Source organism: Vulpes lagopus, chromosome 7 (assembly GCF_018345385.1).
Source record: "Vulpes lagopus strain Blue_001 chromosome 7, ASM1834538v1, whole genome shotgun sequence".
Lineage (NCBI taxonomy): Eukaryota > Metazoa > Chordata > Mammalia > Carnivora > Canidae > Vulpes > Vulpes lagopus.
The window spans coordinates 50,768,220-50,787,407 of record NC_054830.1 but is presented as its reverse complement, the minus strand read 5'-3'; the positions used below and the strand labels follow the sequence as shown (position 1 = coordinate 50,787,407).

At 49.4% G+C, this 19,188-nt stretch overlaps 1 protein-coding gene across 1 annotated transcript in view; it reads right to left on the bottom strand.

The window, feature by feature from the left end:
* Positions 1-2,276: 2,276 nt before the first annotated feature.
* SLC6A11 (solute carrier family 6 member 11) overlaps positions 2,277-19,188 on the bottom strand; it is a 127,984-nt gene continuing 111,072 nt past the window's right edge. Inside the window, exons 9-14 of the mRNA XM_041761552.1 lie at positions 17,405-17,517; positions 14,377-14,514; positions 9,648-9,750; positions 8,787-8,887; positions 7,805-7,975; positions 2,277-4,689 (exon numbers count right to left, since the gene is read on the bottom strand). Of these exons, the coding sequence (XP_041617486.1) occupies positions 4,537-4,689; positions 7,805-7,975; positions 8,787-8,887; positions 9,648-9,750; positions 14,377-14,514; positions 17,405-17,517 (779 nt within the window). The 3' untranslated portion in view covers positions 2,277-4,536. The remainder of the gene's footprint in view (positions 4,690-7,804; positions 7,976-8,786; positions 8,888-9,647; positions 9,751-14,376; positions 14,515-17,404; positions 17,518-19,188) is intronic.

Genomic DNA, 19,188 nt, shown 5'->3' with positions numbered 1-19,188 from the left:
TTGGGTACATGGCTCTATTTAGACCCAGCAAACCTTGATCCAGTCCAGCTTCTCCACTTTCCAGGAGGTATAGCTGGTATTATTTTGGGGGGCAAATTATTTATAATCTCTAAACTTGAATTCCTCCATATGAAAAATGGGATTAATAACATTTTCCTCTTAGATTTGTTATAAGGCGCTGATGAAGTAATGCGGGTATGACACCTGGAACATAGTAGGTGCTCAGTGAACAGTTTATTTCCTATGCTTGGCAATGCCTGGAAACTTGGTCCCTGGAACATTCTGCCCTCTAGTTTCTCATGGGGGTAATTCTGACATGTCAGCCGGCCTGAGAGCTCTGAGAAAAAAATGCATGTGTATCCCCTGCAAAGTGGATCTTATTTAAAAGTGAGAGGCAGAGAAGGCTAAGATTTGGCAATAGATTGACTTTGCTCCCAAGCAAGGTGCCCAGGTCAAGGACTCATTTGATTTTTAATAGCCTGAGAAGGTGCAGAGGGCTTCTAGGAGGATCTTGAGTCAGCTATGTTTCCTCCCTGGGTCTCATTTTCTTCACCTTTCTCCTGATGGCTAAGCTAAGGCCCGGAAAAGTGGAGACTTGCCCAGGGTCACACCACAGAGCTCAAACTGGCTAACAAAGGCTAGAAAGAAGAAGGAAGAACAGCTCCTGCATGTATTTACTCCTGTCCATAGGAGTGTGGACGCCTGTCCTCTTGACCTAAAAGAGCAGGAACGTTCAAGAAAAGGGGCTGTTCCACTTGTCTCAATGTCCCTAATTCTAGGTCTAGACATGAAACATGATGCATACTCAGACCCTCTTTTCCAAAAATTGTAGCTGTCAGCAGAAATGGTCAGCTCTTTGGTGCCTTATTCTCATTCCCTCCCTACTCCTCACCCACAAAATTGAGAATCCTAGTTCTGAAGTAACCTTTGACTTCACTTCCACAACTCCCCTCTGCTCTGGTTATTTGATGTGTCTAAGAGAACTAGGCTGCAGAGTCACATCTGGCTGGGAGGCTGACCAGCACGTACTGCAGCCTACAGGGTCTACTGGGAAAAACAATGCCATAGGTTACCAATTCTGTAAGCTTGAGCACCCACAAATCCGATTTCCTGGGAATTAGGGAGACCCACATTTCTGTGACCCAGCCTCTTTGTGTCTTGATGCTTTGTACCAGGTGCTTAATACACTTTCAGACACGAGGAGGGAAGAGAGGCAGAAAACGTGACTATACCAATCCTTGTGGCTCTATGAAGTTACAAAGTTCTCAGGGACCCTTTGGGGATCAGAGATTTTCTGAACTGTGGGACAGTTCCCTGTGAACAGATGTTACCATCTCAGAGAGGGTGAGAGGCCAAGGAGGCTTGGGGGGGATCTTGAGATCAGGGATTTGAAGCAGAAAAGTCAACTACTAGGAATGAGCAGACGCTATGTGGAGATGATCACATCGTTCCATGGACTGGCAGGACAAAACATGCTCTGTGGTCTCAAGCAACTGTCTGGAAATCCCAGATGCAAATTTAGAGATGTTTGCCTAAGTTCTGAGCAATACTACCCTTTTAGAGCTTAGGGACTATTCCTTCAGGATAATAATAATAATAAGCAGTGTGAATACAAAGCTTGGCCAATCCTACTCAGAGCTCATGGGATCCTCACAATCACCCTGACTTTGAAACAGGAGCTACTATCTTCTTTGGAGAGATGAGAGAATTGAGGCTGGGCAGATCCTGGAGCCCAAACCAGGACTCCATGCTTCAAATCTCCATGTCTTTCCACCTCACCCCATCTGCCTCAGACATGCAGGTCTGCCTAGCAGAGTGGCCCACGAGCTTTGGGGCAGGCACTGCAGCCATGGCGAGGCAGCTGCTGCCTTCTTTGGGCCTCAGAGCATGAGAAACAGTAAGGCATCGTGATTAAAAGAGACTTGGCTTTGAGTTCAGTAAGACTGGATTTCTCTTTGCCTCAGTCTCCCCTATCTGTAAAGTGGGTGAAGTACTAAGGAAAATAGGGAAGTGACTACTTTACGGGGTTGTTTTGGAAGTAAAGAGACAGCTTTTGTAGAGCACCTAGCACACAGCATTTAATGTACAGTGAGCGCGGGGAAGGAAAGGAAGTGTGGGCTCCCAAAACACCCCTGAGCACTTTCAATTTGTAATCCTGAGTTGAGACCACAATCTCCAAGGATGGAACTGAGAGGACTTTGCAAGTATGTCATGCAGGTGATAAAACACAGGAAGAGCAACTCAATGAACACCACTCTGCTGGGAACTGCCACATATAGTTTGTTCATTCCTTTAATTTTTAAAAATGAGTAAGCAGACAATCGTGTGCCCTTTGAATACCCAATAAAAACGTTCATTATGTAAAACAGTACAACCTTTTTCATTTTTTAATAATTCTGTAAATATCTCAGAAAGGATGTATTGTTTCTAATGAATATCAAAAAAGTCACCACAATGACATTTCCCCTGCCCTCATGTCTCCCACCCCACCCACCCCAAAGTTGCCCAAATACTAGTAGGAAATTACAAAAACAAAACAAAACAAAACAAAAAACCAAAAGCCAGAGTAAAAGCCCTCCCTCCGCCCTGCCCCATGAGTCATGTTAGATGAGTGAAAGGTTAAGTGCCACAAGTACAATGCAGTGCGCCCCTAGCAAGACCTTAGAGCTGTAGGTGGAGAACCAGTAGCAGCAGCAGTGGGGAGTCTCCTTCCCCGGGACCTGGTGGAAGATGAGTAGACAAGGACAGACACAGCAGAAGGTGCAGCACGAGGCCCGAGCCTCCTGGGTCCGCTTCCTGGGTCCACCAGATGAGACAGCTCAGGGAGAGCCAGGCAGGCCTGGGCAGTGTGTGCAAAATTGGGCCCAGACCAGGCTTCCCAGCCTGCCTGGGGGGCACTGGGCATCCCTTCTAGCAAACTCGGGCTTCAGCTGGGGGCTGGCCAGACCAGAGAAGCTGTCAGTTTGGAAAGTTCTGGGTGAATCAAACATGTGGGTTCCCTACAGGAAACTAAAGCCTTACTTTAGAGACAGCTCTTGTTTCCACCAAATAAAACTGGGGACATAAAGGAAAAGGAGAAAGAATGCACCTTCTTTGTCCCCAAATAACTCAGAATCCAAGACAGAGAGCTGATGAAGTCTGATTAAAGAAGAGGGAGATCAGGCCAAGAGGTCTGAGGCAGCACCAGCCTTGTCGCCCCACCCCCCACCCCCAGCCCCAGGCCTGCACAGAGGGAGGGGCGGGAGCCCGGTTTTCCCTCCAGTATAAGTGCAGAGGCTTCTCAGCCGCTTGGTGAGAGATGCAGGTAGGAAGGCTCCCAAAGAAAGGGTAAGGAGAAAAGGTTCTGCTGGTGATAAGAAGGATGGGGAGAGATGAGAGATAGCAAGAGAGAGAGGAGGGCAGGGGACAGTAAGAGAGAGAAGAGGTGGCAGGGAGATGAAGAAGGGACCAAAAGACAACACCAGGCTCCAGGCTCTCCAGGGGTTCCTCCCCCTGGGAGGCTGGTGGAAGGTCCCAGACACAGATCCTGGCTAGGGCAGTGGCAGGCCAGATAGCTGCTTCCTGACCCCGAAAAGCAGCATCCAGGCGACTCCAGCCAGCCCCATGAGGATGGAGGGGCAGACATGATAAGGAGAGCAGATGGACAGGACAGGAGGAGCCCTGTCACAGAGGCTGAGGACCTGGCCGGACTCCAGAGTGCATCAAGCTAGGGTTTTAAGGGAAAACACATCATTTCCATGACAAACTTGATTTCAAATAAGCAGGGGTGGGTGCAGGGATAATAGCTTGGGAGCCTTCAAGAACAACCCATGGTCAACGTCAAGGGCAGGCCTGCTGGGCAGCAAACAACACCAAGAGAATCCCCAAGAGATGTGGCCAGGCCGAGAAAGGACCTCAGAGATCACCTGATCCAGCCTTCCTGTTGGGAGATGGGGAAACTGAGGCCCAGAGAGAGGATGGGAGCACCCAAGGTCACTTAGTGGGATCAGGACGGACAGATCACTTTGTCTTCTCTGACACAGCCTTGCTGTCTGCAAACACATTGCTAAGAGGTTGGGGATGACAAAGGCAGGATTCGAAGGCAAAGCCCTCCCTGGGGGCATGGAGGAGGGGCAGCTGCAATGGTCAGGGACAAACATGGGACAGGGACTGGTCAGCTAAAAGGCTGACAGAGAACAGGCATCACTCCCACCCCACCTGCCCCACAGCCCAAGTATAAAAGTTTGACCATATGATACAACTTCCCCCAACCCCTAGAAAACATGGGTTAAAACCGTCCTAGCACAGAAGATTCTGCTAGTCCCTGTACAGTATTATCTCTTTGTAATGTTACTTACATGGTAACTGGGGGCAGGGAGGGGAATGGGACTTTAAACCAGAGTGTACACAGCCACCTTAAAATTAACTTGTTAATAAATCCGGTGCAAAACAAGCAAGCCTCTATCATTAGGTGAAGTACATGTTTCAGGTATTCATTTACACGCACGAGGTGGGGGGAGGGAAGGAAGGAGAGGCATCCGAGGTGGCAGGTGTTGCTCAGAAGTGCGTCTCCTTCTCTGTGATGGCTGCAATGGTCCCATCGCCCTTGAGTTTGGCGTCACAGTCATTAACGGTCACCGTCCGTGGGCCTGCCCCAAGCTTGCCCCGCATTTTCAGATCAGCGCTGGGGATGGTCAACTTCCGGAATTTCTGTATAGTTGGAGAGAAGAGCTGTCTGAGCGGGACTGCCAGGGTCCTGGCGCCTGGCTCGGCCTCTCCAGACTGCATGGGTGGACACCACGGCCCATGGAGTCATCAAGACCAAGGGGTGGGCCTCAGCGCTGTCACTCAGAGCTCAGTTCTGTTTCCTCCTCCGGAAAATGGGGGCAACAGAGGTACCCGCTCCTGGGGTTTGCCGAGGAATGAGGAGATAGTTTACAGAAGTGCTTAGCACTGTACCTGGCCTGCTGCAGGTCCCTCCCTCCAGTAGAGACTAAGCAGCTGGGCTTGGAGTCCTGCTCACTGCTCGCTGGCTGTTCGCTAGCTCTGTTAGGTAACTCACCTAACCTCTAGGAGTTGCATTTTCTTCTGTGAAACAGGATAACAGTACTGGCCTGAAAGGGGCGTTGTAGGAGTGAACTAAGGTACTTCTAGGGCTGTTTATGTGATTGCTGGATAAATGGGTATGTTTCCCACAAAAGGGATGTCATACTATGGGGCCACTGTCCAGGGGAACACGTAGAGTGTGTGCCTTGTGCTCCTTGGGCAGTGCTTGGAGATGGAAACATTAGCACAGCCTTATGCAGCCTTGCAAAATGTCCAGCACTGAGCTGGGCATGGATAGTGTGGCTGTCATCCCCACTGTACCAGGCTGACTCCTGACACATGCTTCTGCTGCCACAGTGCTGCCTGGGCCCCATGCCTCAATTTCATGTATACCCAGCAGGGTCCTTGGGAGAAGACAGGTCAGGATTTGGGAGATTCTTTCTGGGCATGAACCCCTTCCTCAGGAAGGCTGCAAAGATTTTTAGAGGTCTGATTTTTTTTTCATGATCAAGGTTCTGTCCTCTTCCAGATGCTGACATGCCTAAGAGGCTGAGCCTACATTGCCTGGGTGGGAATAACAGGCCAATTTCCCTATGCTGAACACCTTCTGTGTACCAGGCACTAGGTCTTAATACAGGACAGGGATTGAGAGCATGAGCTCCAGATCAGAGGCATTTGGGGTTGAATCCCAGCTCTGTCACTTAACTGGGGTGAAAAACTTGGCCTCTCTGTGTCTCAGTTTCCTCATTTGTCAAAGGGAGAGAGCAGACACCTGCCTTCTAGGATTAACATGAGCCTCCATTTAGTTGACCTTGCCACAGATTAGCACAGATTATCCATCCTCATAGCAGTTCTCTCAGGTAAGTACCATTGACCCCATTTTTCCTTCCAGATCCCTCCTGTCAGCTGGCAGAAACTTCTGGAAGCAGAGGGAGGTGAACTAACTGGCACACGTTTCCTCAGTAAGGAAGGCCTGGAAATCAGTTCTTCTTCTTTTTTTAAAGAGTTTATTTATTTATTCATGAGAGTAGGCTCCCTGCAGGGAGTCCGATGAGGGACTTGATCCTGGGACTTCAGGATCACGCCCTGGGCCGAAGGCAGGTGCCAAACCGCTATACCACCCAGGTGTCCCTGGAAATCAGTTCTGCCGTCTTTAATAAACCTTGCTCTCTGCGGAGGCAGGTGTGTGAGCTTAGGCAGACGGAAGAAGCTCAGGAACATAGCCTCTCCTTCCCCCTACCCACCTTCTCTCCCACCATGCCAGGACTGAGCTAATCTCTGAAGGATTCACAGGGGGACACTGGGCATTCCTGAATACCAAAGGCTGCTGGAAGTTTGTGCAGGGGCCTGCAGGGACCAAGGACATGGTTTGGTTCCAGATCAGAACTAACCAACTGCTCTTGACCTACATTCCCTACAGGAGCCAAGGAAACTCTCTCGGGGGGCATAAGCAGGCTTGTGAGAGACTTTCCCTCTCAGCTTGGTCCTTCTCTATCATAGCCAACTTATGGTCCATATATATAGTGGAATATGACTCAGCCATAAAAAGGAAGGAAATCCTGCTGTTTGTGACAATATGGATGGAACTTGAGAACATGATGCTAAGTGAGATGAGCCAGACAAGGACAAACACTGTATAATATCACTTATATGTGGAACCTAAAGAAAAAACAACACAAAACAAAAACCCAACAAACAAACAAACCTAACCCAAGCTCAAAGATACATACAACAGACTGTGGTTGCCAAAGGTGGGTGGGTGGGGTTGGGGGAGTGGGTGGTAAAATGAGTGAAGAGGGCCAAAACGTACAGACTTCCAGCTATAAAATAAGTAAGTCATGGGAGATGTGATGCACAACATGGTGACTATAGATAATAATACTGTATTGTATATTTGAAAGTTGCTAAGATAATAGATCTTCAAAGTTCTCATCACAAGAGAAAGAATTTGTAACTGTGTGGTGAGGGATGTTAACTAGACCTCACTGTGGTGACCACAATACATACAAATATTAGACCATTATGTTGTTACCTAACACTAATATAATATGTCCATTATACCTCAATTTATTTAAGAATTTATTTATTTTATATTTACATTTTTTTAAACTTAAATTCAATTTGCTAACTAACATATAGTATAAGACCCAGTGTTGATTTAAAAATTTTGGCTTACTAAGTTTTGGCTGAGTGATTTCATTTTTCTGAGCTTCAGTTTCCCTACCTATTGAAGGCAGAAAATGAGGCCAGCATCCTGGTTTGCCCCAAGGATTAAAGGAGATTCATGTAGAGAGTCTAGCATGATGACGACATGGGACAGGTGTTTCCCAAGCATCAGACCCTCTCCCTATGTCCTGGGGATGGGGGGTCCTTCATGCACTAACAGATCAGTAAAAGCTACCACTTGGTCACTCTGTTCCAGGTCCCAGTCTAAGTGCTTTCCCTATAGAAACTCATCGAGTCCTTACAAAAACCTCTGTAAGTCAGGATCTGCTGTTGTCCCCATATTATAGATGAGGACACTCAGAGAAGATGGCTCAACTTCCAGGCCTCACAGAGATGACTTCACACAATGGTAATAATGAACACCTTCCAGGGAGGAGCTGGCCATGGCTTCCCCAGGAGATGTGTGAGGGCTCATTCTTGACACATTGCTCAGATAAGACCCATGGACTTGCTCCTGCTCTTCACGAGGCAGAGCCAGGGCCCGTGTGTGCTGCAGCACCTCTGAGCCGTCCTTGCCAACCTGCCACCCCCTCCCTCACCTGGGCTGTCTCACCTCAGGCAGCGTCCCCTCTGTCTTCCACATCTTGATGAAGATCCAGAGTGGGATGCAGAGCATGGAGGACAGGGCCATGAGCCAGCCGATGCTGTAGCCCCAGGTGGGATAGGTATAGATGTTGTTGTACTTGAGAGGCTTGTACTTGACCAGGAAGAAGATGAAAATGCCCTGCCAAGAGACAGGGAGAAGTCCCTGGGGGCTGGCCTTAGGTGACAGGCCTAGGCCTGCATGCAGGAGGCCAGCAGGGAGAGGGCCCACCCTGTGTGATAGCCCTGGACAGGGGAAGCCCTGTGCCAGCTCACCTGCATCAGATACACAGGGAACGGACTTCCACAGACCCCAGCACCTCATTGGGGCTGTGAGACCCTTTCCCCCCCCAGAAGCCTCATCCCCAGCCTCTGCCCAGTCAGGAATCTTCTAGCCCCTTCTCGGGGCTGCTTTCAAAGTGGCCTTTGCAGAACCATGGTGGTTTGTGAAGATGCTCTGAGACACTTTCAATGCCAAGAACTGGGTGAAGAGCAGTGGGGTTGTGTGTGTTTTTTTTTTTTTTTTTTTATTAAACACAAAGGCCTCTCCAAGGTATGGCCTGAGGGAAAAAGCATGAGCCCCAACTTTACCTCAGTTCTGTGGCTTTCTCTGTTAACAGCAAAGCAAACGTTGTCTCTCATACGATCCTTGGCCCCCATGGAGACAGGCCCCAGCCACTTAGCTTGCAGGTACAGAATCCGAGGCTTCTGCTCAGTCACATAGCAAACTGGTGGCGGAGCCAGGATCCCAGTGAGGCCCCTCCCTGGCCAAGCCCAGAAACTGTCCCCATGACTCCAACTTAGAAAGCTGTCGGGTGCTTTGGACTCTCTGAATGTACAGAGGGTCACCCAGAGGGCCAGCACCTCCTCAGTTTCAGCCTCGGCCAGGCTTGTGGCACTAGAATGGAAAAGTGGGTGAGTGGGCTGGAGGCAGCTGCTGGCAGGGCCCTTACCGCACAGATTCCGGGGGTCACAACCTTCCAGCACCATTTAATGAGCGACAATGGCCGGTAGCCAATCATGTCTTCGATGTTATCGTAGAAGCGATTGCTTCCTGTCCAGAATAAAACAGACAGGCACACACACCCCAGAGGATTTTTGTACAAGACCCAGAGGGAAGGCTAGGACTGTTTGCTTTCCCCAGCCCAGACAAATGACAGCAGGGAATGGATTTCTCACTTAACAACTACCAAGATGTCATATATGTGAGGTTTCAGAATATACTCCAGTAGAAGAAATTCTGGTCCTTTTGAGAGGCAGGGCCAGGGCCTGGCTAACATCCTTGGGGGCAGGAAGCAGGGCTCTGGAGGGGACAGCCTGACTGGGCTGCTAATGAGTGGGGCAGCCCACAGTGGGGGCCTGTTCCCAAGCTATGCTTATTGTGGGAATATCCATCATCAAGAGTCCAGCAATCCTCATCCACTCATTTGGTTTAGGGAATAGGAGAAGCAGAAGGCGGGCATTGAATGAGGGCTGGGCACTGTGCTGGCTGCTTTGCCCACTCTATGTCCTACTTGGAGACATGGTGGGGACTGCCCCGTTTTACAGAAGGGAAAACTGAATCTCCAAGGCAGAAGGCCAGGGCCCGAGGTCACAGTGCCTGAGTCTGGAACCTCTCCTTGTGCCGTAGGGGTGTAAGAACAAGAAGCTCTCCAGACATGTGTGAAAGGCTGAGCCCCTGAGGGAAAGGAGGATGAGGTGGACACAGATGGAGACAAGCCGTAGAGAACCTGAGCCCACCTGAGCCCCAGGCGTCCATATGCTGGGCACCATGGCAGGCTGCTGGGGTGTGGGTGGGCCCAGCCTTTACTTACCATACACCCAGCCGATGCAGACACACTCAAAGATGGCCACAAAGAGAAGGCACATCCCACTGGCAGCATAGGAGTCAAAGAGCTGGAAGATGTACATGCCGCCCTGCAGAGTGGGAGGAGAGAGGGATACAAAGATACAGGGAAGGGCAGAGTCGGCTAGCTGGTCTTGGAAAGGCCCTCTGCTGTGCCCTGTGGCTACCATCAGCCAGGAGTCACTTCCACCAGGGCAGACTGCTGCTTCCTAGTCTCCCAAAACAATACACCCTCTGCACCTAAGCACCCTGAGGTTGCTGGGCTTATGATGGTTTGTGTTGCCTCTGCTCCCTAAATGTCGGAGACAACACAGAAACCCAGATATTAGAGGTTGGGTGGCCTCAGCCCCTTTCCCTGAAGGCTCTAACAGCCTCCCCACTGGCCTCTTTGCCTCCAGCCTCACCCTCTCCAGCCTTTCACACATTAGGACCTACCATGCAAATCCAATCATGTTGCTCCACAGGTTAACCTTACCCCTTGGCTCCCATCAGCCTGCCAGTCAGGGCTGCCCTCTCACTTGGCCTTGTCTCCCCTTCCTCCCAGCCGACCTCCACATGCTTTCCCATGACAGACTAAGGGATAGTCTTGCCTCTGTGCCTTTGCAAATGCTGTTCCTTCTTTACTTGGTAAGTTTCTTCACAGCTCAGCTCAAATGTCACCTCTTCCAAGAAGCCCTCTCTGACAGCCTTATTTTCTCTTTAGGCCTCTGTAGCACATTTTATGGATTCAGTTTTTTTTTTTTTTAATTTTAAAGTTTTCCCATTAGTCACTCTGTTAGCTCTGGGCTTCAGCTGGGGAGGCCCCCATACCTCCTGCCAGTGTGGGGTCTGGCTCGAAGTAGGTCTCCAATAGCTGCAAGTTGAATTGTGTGGAGCAAGAGCTCTGTGAGGGAGGGACTCTGAATGGCTTGTCCCCAGCTGTGTCTCTGTTTCTGGTCAAGGACTTGGCACACAGTAGGTGTACAATCTTTGCGGGGTGCAGGGATGACATGGGCCAGCTCTGTGGTATATGCATCTGTGATGACAGACTTCAGGGACAGGCCTGGGAGGTATAAGCTCAGCTGGCCCAGGTGACCCAGGAAGGTTTCTAAAAGGGAGGGATGGCAAGGCAGGGTGGCCAGCTGCAGTTCTGGGAAAGGTTGGGATCTATATAGGCAATCTTTATAACACATGACAGCTCTGAGAGGAACACAATCAACAGCAGAAGAATTAAAAGTGGAAAAGGGAAGGAGGGTCAGTGGTGGGGGAGAGGCACTATGAATGCCAGGACAAAGTGTGGACAGCCTCCTGTGTCTGCCACAAGGAGTTACTTAGTATTAAGCTTCTGGCCTGTGCTCCCACAGCTCCTAGGGCCTGCTTCCACCTTATGAGACCACACACAGGCTGGGACAGTTTGTTTCCCCCACTCATCTCTTCAGCTGGATCTGGGGCAACATCTTGATGCCCAGAGGCCTGGACAGATAACATGAGGGAGAGGTGGGCCTGACGTGGGACATCAGGAAGTGGTGAGGACTGGTGCTAACTGGGGAGCATGGGCTGCCTCTGGCCACACAGCTCTGGTTGAAAGTTGCTAGGGGAGGCAGTCCTGAGTGCAGCCAGATGTGCAGGTTTTCTAGAAGATGTCAGAAATCCAGATTTTCAAGAGAAATCCTTCTCAATTGTTGGCAACCTATTCATGTTCCTAAAAACACAGGGAGGTAGGGATGCCTGGGTGGCTCAGCGGTTGAGCATCTGCCTTTGGCTCAGGGCAGGATCCTGCGGTCCTGGGATGGAGTCCCACATCGTATTCCCTGCATGGAGACTGCTTCTCCCTCTGCCTGTCTCTCTCTCTCTCTGTGTCTCTCATGAATAAATAAAATCTAAAAACAAAAAAAAGCAAACAAAAACAAAAACAAACCAAAACCCAAACAAACACAGGGATCTCTGGGCCGTATCTGGTCTGGGCCTCCTGTCGGTGCTGAATGTGGTGGATATTCAGGGCTGTGAGATTAAGGAGCAGGTAAGAGGCTCCTCTGTGATGAGGAGTGGGCTTGGCTTTCTGAGTTAAAAGCTGAGACCATGCTCCTAACTGCTCTCTTGAGTGTCCCCTTCCATGAACAGCATGCATATATATATATGCAGCGTTCTCTAAGCACCAGGCTCTGATTGAACTGCTTCCCATGTCTCAGTCTAGGTGATCCTTATAGCATATATAATTACAAGGCAGGCCCAAATGCAGTCCTCAGTACTCATAAGGGAAACCGAGGCACTGAGCAGTGAGAGCACTTGCCACAGATCATCCAGCCAGCCAGTGGTGGGACTGAGGATTGAACCTAGGCAGTCTGGCTGCATAGCCCATGCTCTTAATTCACCACACTGCTGTGGTGGAAGATAAAAAATTTGTGGGCTATTTTTTTCCCCAAAGCCGAGCTTTAAATATGTGTAAATGAGGGAGAAGATCCTGCCAGCAATTACTGTGAAGGCTGAGGCCGACATGGTCCATTTGGCAATTTGAACTTCTCTGGTGCAATCATTCACAGATAATCCTGCATGGAGGCAGAAGGTTGGCATGTAAAGCCCGAGTGTCTGCTGATTAATGGTCAGCACAGCGTTAATTCCTTGATGGACCCAGGGGCCCCAAGGCACCCCTGGGGCAGACCTGTGACCTCAGGTTGAAGGGTGGGCATGATGGCTCTGCGTGGCTGGGGCACCCAGGGCCCGAAGTCCAGGAGGGTACTCTGCCTGCCTGCTCCAGGCCAGTGACACCCATGCCAGTGCCTGCTCTTTTTGTACCACCCGCCCCCCCATCAGCCTCGTTAACACATCACATTAACCCCCAATTTGCATGTGACAAAGGCTCTACTTTGTGTAATTAATCAGCACTTAATGAAGCCCTGCTCATTGTAGGGCTGGTTTCCCTGTGTGGGGAGAGGAGGGATGAAAACAGGAAGTGCCACCCCATTCATTTCCTAGAAGCTGATTATCATTCCCATTAATGTGACAATGACTAGGAGCAGTAATAACACCAGCTGCCCCGCCCTGAGTGCCCACCCTCTGCCAGGCCCCAGGGCACAGAGCCGGGCAAGGCCAGCTCCTGTCTTCCTGGACCTCATGGCCTCATGGGGGAGATATATGTGAATGGAGCCATCATTCTAAGGTGGGAGGAAGGCTAGGCTGAGCCTGGAACAGTGCCTGATGAAAGGAAAGCAGAGGAGGCTTCCAGGCGGTAGCCTCTGAGCTCAGAAGCAGAGGATGAAGAGGATCCACAGACCAACCTCAGTATCACCTTAGTTGCTTCAATAGACTGGAATTCCCTCATTTCTTTCCATGTTTCTTATAGAAGTTCTTCTTGTCTCTAGGCAACATTTTCCCTTTTTTTTTTTTTTTTTAAGATTTTATTTATTTATTCATGAAAGACACACACACAGAGAGAGAGAGAGAGAGAGAGAGAGGGGCAGAGACACAGGCAGAGGGAGAATCAGGCTCCATGCAGGGAGTCTGACATGGGACTCGATCCCGGGTCTCCAGGATCACGCCCTGGGCCGAAGGCTGGTGCTAAACTGCTGAGCCACCCAGGGTTCCCCTATTTTTTTCCTTTTTAAATCAATTAATTTTACCAGTGTGGGTAAAGATATCTAATCTCACCTTCCCAAGGTACTTGGAAAAGTATCAGACAGGATGGCTGCAGGCAGGGAGAGAAGCATGGTGCTATTAGAGTCTTAATGTGGCAGGGGGTAAGGTCATGGTGCACCCCTCCTCACCCGTGGCCCAGCAGAGACCAGAGACAAGGGGCTGGGGCTCAGACACATAATGCCTGAAGGTGCCAAACAGCCTCGTGCATGTCTGTTCTCAGTGACATTCCAGAAAAAAAGCCTGCTCTGAACTTGACCCCAAGAGCAGTACATGGTGGAGGGATCTATAGCTAACACTGTCTCTTTCACCCAGAAGTACTGTAATGGTGGATTGGGTGTTCAGATGCTCATGACTACCAGATAAACCCAGTATCTCTCTTTGTGAGTTTTATTCTCTTCTGGTAGGGATCATGGTGACCATTAGCTGAACATTCACACATGTTAAGACATTGTGCTCAGGGCTTGATGAGAACCTCCAATAATCTCCACAAAGAGGAGAAAACGAGTCCTGGAGTGTGGAGGCCGAGAAAAATTAAGGCCATTCCACCTCAAGTTTAGCATTAGCACAAGTACAGCCATCTTAGGCCCCTGTGAATAAGAGCTGAACTTTACAGGAAAAAGCAGAATGTCCTCGGCAGAGAATCCCATATCAGAAAGACAACAGAGCTCAGATTTGCCATCAGCAGAGAATCCCATATCAGATCTTAAGAAACTCCCCCACCCTTTCCCCCATATTGGAAAAAAAAAATTCCTCCACCCCTTCTGAAAATCCCCTAGACCAGCCCATAAAAAACCCCAGCTGTACCCACTTTGGGGTCCAAGCCCCTGCTCTGCTGTGTGGAGTATCCTTGGACCCAAGCTCGAGCTTGTAAATAAACCCTCGTGTACCTGCATTGGTGTTGTTTCCTTGGTGGTTTCTCGGATTTGCAATCTTGGGCACAACATGGAGAATATCTAAACCTGGCCAGGGTCACACAACCAATCACAGAGCTGGGATTTAACATCAGAACTGCCTAACCCAGAGCCCAGGCACTCAACCTTCATGTTATCATGTTCACATTGCTTACTTGAGTCCACATCACTCACCTCTGTTAGCATCACAAGGCCCAGAAAATAGGAGACGATGGATAGAGCCAGGATGAGCAGCTCCCGGCGGTAGCCCCTCCGGAAGACCTTGGGGTACATGTCCACCACAGCGGTCACAAGGCTTTCCACGCACACGAACTAGACAGTGTTGATAGGATGGTGTCAAGCCCGAGAGGAAGTCGGTTCTTAGTGGCCCTGGCTCCAGGCAAGTGCAACAGGCTCAACCCCTGGGCTTCCCTCCCACTGGGCCTTAATTTCCTTCCCAGGCTCACACTGACAGAGGACTTCCAGGATGCCAGCAAGCCCATGTAACAGATGAGAACACTGAGGCTCAGAGAGGGGAAGTAACCTGCCCAAGGGCCCTCAGCAAGGAAGTGGGAGAGTCATGACTTAAAAGGGAGTCTCCTGACTTTAAAGCAAGCACTCTTCCCCTATGCTTCCTGTCATGTGCCTATGGGCTGGGCCCTGTTCTGAGGTCAACTACTTCAATGAGATGCTGTCTGGGGCAAGATGGGAGTCTCCATAACTGTCCTGAGAGCTGAGGGCTCGGCTAGTGGCAGGCTTTGGGCAGTCTCTGTGAGCAGGGCTTCATTTCCTCATTCTCTGGGACTGTGACAATTCCCCAGTCCTTTGCTTCTGCTGGGCAAGCACCCCCTCTGATGGGTGGAGAGCAGTTGGAGGTGAGCTAGCACCTAGCTCTTAGGTTTCTGCTATGGGACTCTCTGGGCCTGGCCAGACTATGCAGGCTTAAGGCAGCAGAGCTTGAGCCACTAAGTGTCTGCATCCCACCATGCTGAGACTGGGCCAGACACACAGTAGCAGTTCTATTCCTGCTCACCCATCAACACCCAGCCCAAATATCCCAACACACTGATCAGCCCCATCTCTGGGTTCTCCCAGCACTGGGCAGATCCCCTGCCTGAGTCTTTTCCGAACTGTTCCTCCTCGGCCCCAGCTTGGGCAGAACAGACCCTTCCTCTCCTCTATTACCATGCCATCCCCTGCCTCACCTCTTGGTGCCCGTGGAGCTTCTGTCTATCTCCTTACAAGGTGGGACCCTGGAGGGCAGGGACTGTGCCATTTTCATCCATTTCCAGTGGCACAGAGGATGTGCTCAGAAAAGGTTTGATAAATTAATAAAAATAATAATAAATAATGGCAAATACATGGTGCTTGTTGAGAGCCAGGATCTTTTCTAAGCAGTTAACAGGAACAGGCAATCTTGTTTTAGAAACTGAGCTTTCTTTAGCCACTGTGCTAGACCACCAACAGGGAGGGAAGTAAAAGAAGTAAAGGATTCCTTTGCTGGTTACCATGTGGAGACACTTCCTTCCCTTGAGCCATTTTTTGGCCCCAAATCTTTTCCAAATCACTTGTACCTCCTCAGGAAAGGTATTTCTAGCTTCACTGTGCAGATAAAGGGACTAAGCACAGAGAGGTAAAGTGACACAGCTGGGACTCAAAACCAGCCCCATATGACTCTAAAGCCCAGGCTCCTAGCCTCCAGGTTAGCCTGCCTCTACTGCAAAGCTGGCTGCGGTCCTTTCTCCAGGGTCCTCAGGGAAGGAAGAAGATGCAATTCAGGGAACGCTGTTTATCCAGGGCCCAAACTGAAGAGACATTGGAGCACGTGGGCTAAGAGGCACGAAAACCTGGGTGCATGTTCCAGCAACTCACTCAGCCTCAGTTTCTTCATCTGCAAAATGGGGATGACGAAAGGGGCTCCCAGTCCATGTGGTTATTGTGACAAAGAATGGAGCATGTGGCCCAGGCATAGCAAGTGCAACACACCTGGGGGTAAGCAGAGCGGCCATCTGCCCACTAGGCCCCCAGGTCTTCCTTGCTAAGAGCATTTCAGCCCAAGAACTGGCTCTGCTCAACACCCCCAGGCACTTAGGGAGCCAAGGGCCCAGCCCCCACCTCCCTCTGCAGGACAGTCACTGTCACACACAAACTGCCAATCCCTCCTGAGGCCTCTGCTCACAACAATGGAAGATAAGATTATCAGCAGAAACACCCGGTGCCTCAGCAGCTCAGCTTAGCACTTTCTGAGAAATCATCCCAGGGGAAGAAATTGAACTTGGCTGGGTTGACAGACACACTGGCCATGAGGCTTGGGTGCTGAGTGACTTGCACAAGGTAATGGGTGGGGGCAGCCCCATGCCAATGGAGTCTGATAGCAGAGCTACTGGCTTTGGGTGGAACATGTCCACTGGGGCTCTTAGGGATACCTGCTGTACTGGAACAGCAGGCAAAAGGGTAGACTTCAGAGAGTGAAGAGTGAGTGACTGGAGGCTATGGGGTTCCAGCTGGAAAATCAAGAAGAGAACTAGAGGAGGGCTGGGATGAGTTTTACAGTGTGAGAAGATTAAGTGCATGCATTCATGGGGAGATAAAGGAAAATGTGCACAGATAAATTGCTAGTTCTAACTATACACCCTTCACTGAGGAAGGCAGGCTGCCGAGTGGAGGACGGGTAGGGAGAACCCCATCAGCAGAAGAGGGCAGGATAATGGGCATTGGGGAACTGATGGTGGTGCCGAGGACCCATGTGACTACCTGGAGCATGCCAGGGATGGGCCATGACATGGAGACAGAGGAAGGAAGGAGAAGGTATTTTTCTGTGTTTCTGTGTTCCTCACGATTTGGCTAGGACAGGGACACTTGGTGGTAGAGTCCTTGGATACCATTAATCTAGCCCTCTCTCTGAGAATTTCTTCCACTTGCTAGGTGGTGCTATTGGGCAGAAGTATTTTCACAGCATATAAGTATTTAGCAATTTTTTAAAAACTTGGATTGGGAGTTGGGAATTCTAGGTAAGACAAAGTGCATTTGGGAAGATGTGGAAGGATCCATACAGGTGTGTCTTGGGGGAGATTGTGGAGATCACAGTGTGCTGAGAGAACAGGAGGGTGGGGATGGTGGGCAGGGCCCTAAGAAGCAGCACCAAGGTGCCACTAAGGCTCATGAACTGCTCTAATAGCAGTGTTTGGTCTCCCTGCCCTCCCAGGCTGGGGTCCCCCCTTACCTGGCTGTCCAGGCCCAGGAAGATGAGCATCATGAAGAACAAGGCGGCCCACAGTGGGGAGAGAGGCATCATGGTGACAGCCTTGGGGTAAGCAATAAAGGCCAGGCCAGGGCCTGGAGAGGAAGGGGGGAGGGGGAGAGAGAGAGGGAAGGGGGGAGAGAGGGAGAGAGAGAGAGAGAGAAAGAGAGAGAGAGAGAGAGAGGTGCTGGGTGGAGTTCAGTCCCTCTTTCAACTGTTATTTTAATCCATCATATATTAAATGCCTCCTTTGTGCAGGTGCTGCACCTAATTCTCCCCTCAAATCGCGTATATCTCCCAGCCACCCTATGCAGTTGGCACTTTTATGATGCCTATCGTGGGAACGATGAGGCACAGAGATGTAAGGAAGGGTCAGGAGGGGTCGGGATTTAAACCCAGGCTGGTCTGACACACAGACTTCCCTCTTCACAGTCCTACCTCTATTGTTCTCTCTGGGGCAGACGTGGGGGTGGTGGCTTAAAATGCAGATTCTCGGGCCCACCCTAGAGATTCTGATTGGGTCAGTCTAGGGTAAGGCAAGGACCAGGTACCAGGTGATTCCAATGTGGTAGCAGGAGTCCAGGCTTGGACGAATGCTGTTCTACCCCAGCCTGTCTCTTCCTTTGGTTCCTCCCCTCATTTCCACAGTCTACAACTGACTTATTTTGGCTGCTCCAAATAGAGAGCTTGGTTAGCATGTCCTGAGGATGAGCTTTATTAATATCAGGGGAGAGATACCTGATTTTCTAGCCCTGTAGCACAGTGGTCAAGGGCACAGGTTCTGCAGTCGGATGGCCTGGGTTCAAATCCTTGTTCTTTACTGTGATCTCTATCTGTTTCCTCAGCTGAAAAATGGGGATAATAAAATCCTACCTAATAAAGTGGTTTTGAGAATTCAGTAAGATGATGCAGAATATGGAAAGCACTTAAGGTAAATGTTCAATAAACATTAACTCTGATTTTTTACCTTAATTAAAAGCAACCTTCTTAAAGTCTAATTTACCTATAATAAGCACTCATTTTAAGTGTACAGTTCAATGAGTTTTGAAATATAGACACCCAGATAACTACATTCAAGATACAGAACATTTCTATTGCCCCCCTGGGGCCCTCCTCTCTATTTACATTCCTTGTCTTAGCTCCAGGCAACCATTTATCTGATTTATTTTCACCTTATATTAGCTTTGCCCATCCCATTTGGGGCTGGAATTGCTGGGTCATATGGCAACACACACTTAACTTCCTAATAAATGCCAAAATGAAGTCCAAAGTAGGTGTCATTTACATTCCTACTGCAATGTTTGAGGGTTCCAGTGGCTCCACATTTTTGCCAACGCTTGATATTATCAAATGTGGAGTTACCATCACATGTCTTCATTGTCTGTTCATAAATCTTCTTCTGTGAAGTCCTTGTTGAGTTTGCCCATTTTTTTTTTTTTTTTTACTGGTTTGTCTCCTTTTTATTGAGTTGTGGGAATTCTTGATGTATTTGGTACAAGCACTTTATCAGAGAACTGTTATCAATATTTTTTCTTAGTCTGTGGCTTGCCTTGTCATTTTCTTAATGGTATCTTGTGAAGAGCCGGAGTTTCAAACTTTCCACTTGTTTGTTGCTAGCATACAAAAAATACAAAAGGTTTTTGTTTATTGTCCTTTTATCTTGTGGCATTACTAAGTTCACTTAATTTTTGTATGGTTTTCTTAGGATTTTCTATGTGATCCATCATGTTCATGCATAAATATAGTTTTATTTTCCATTTTCCAAT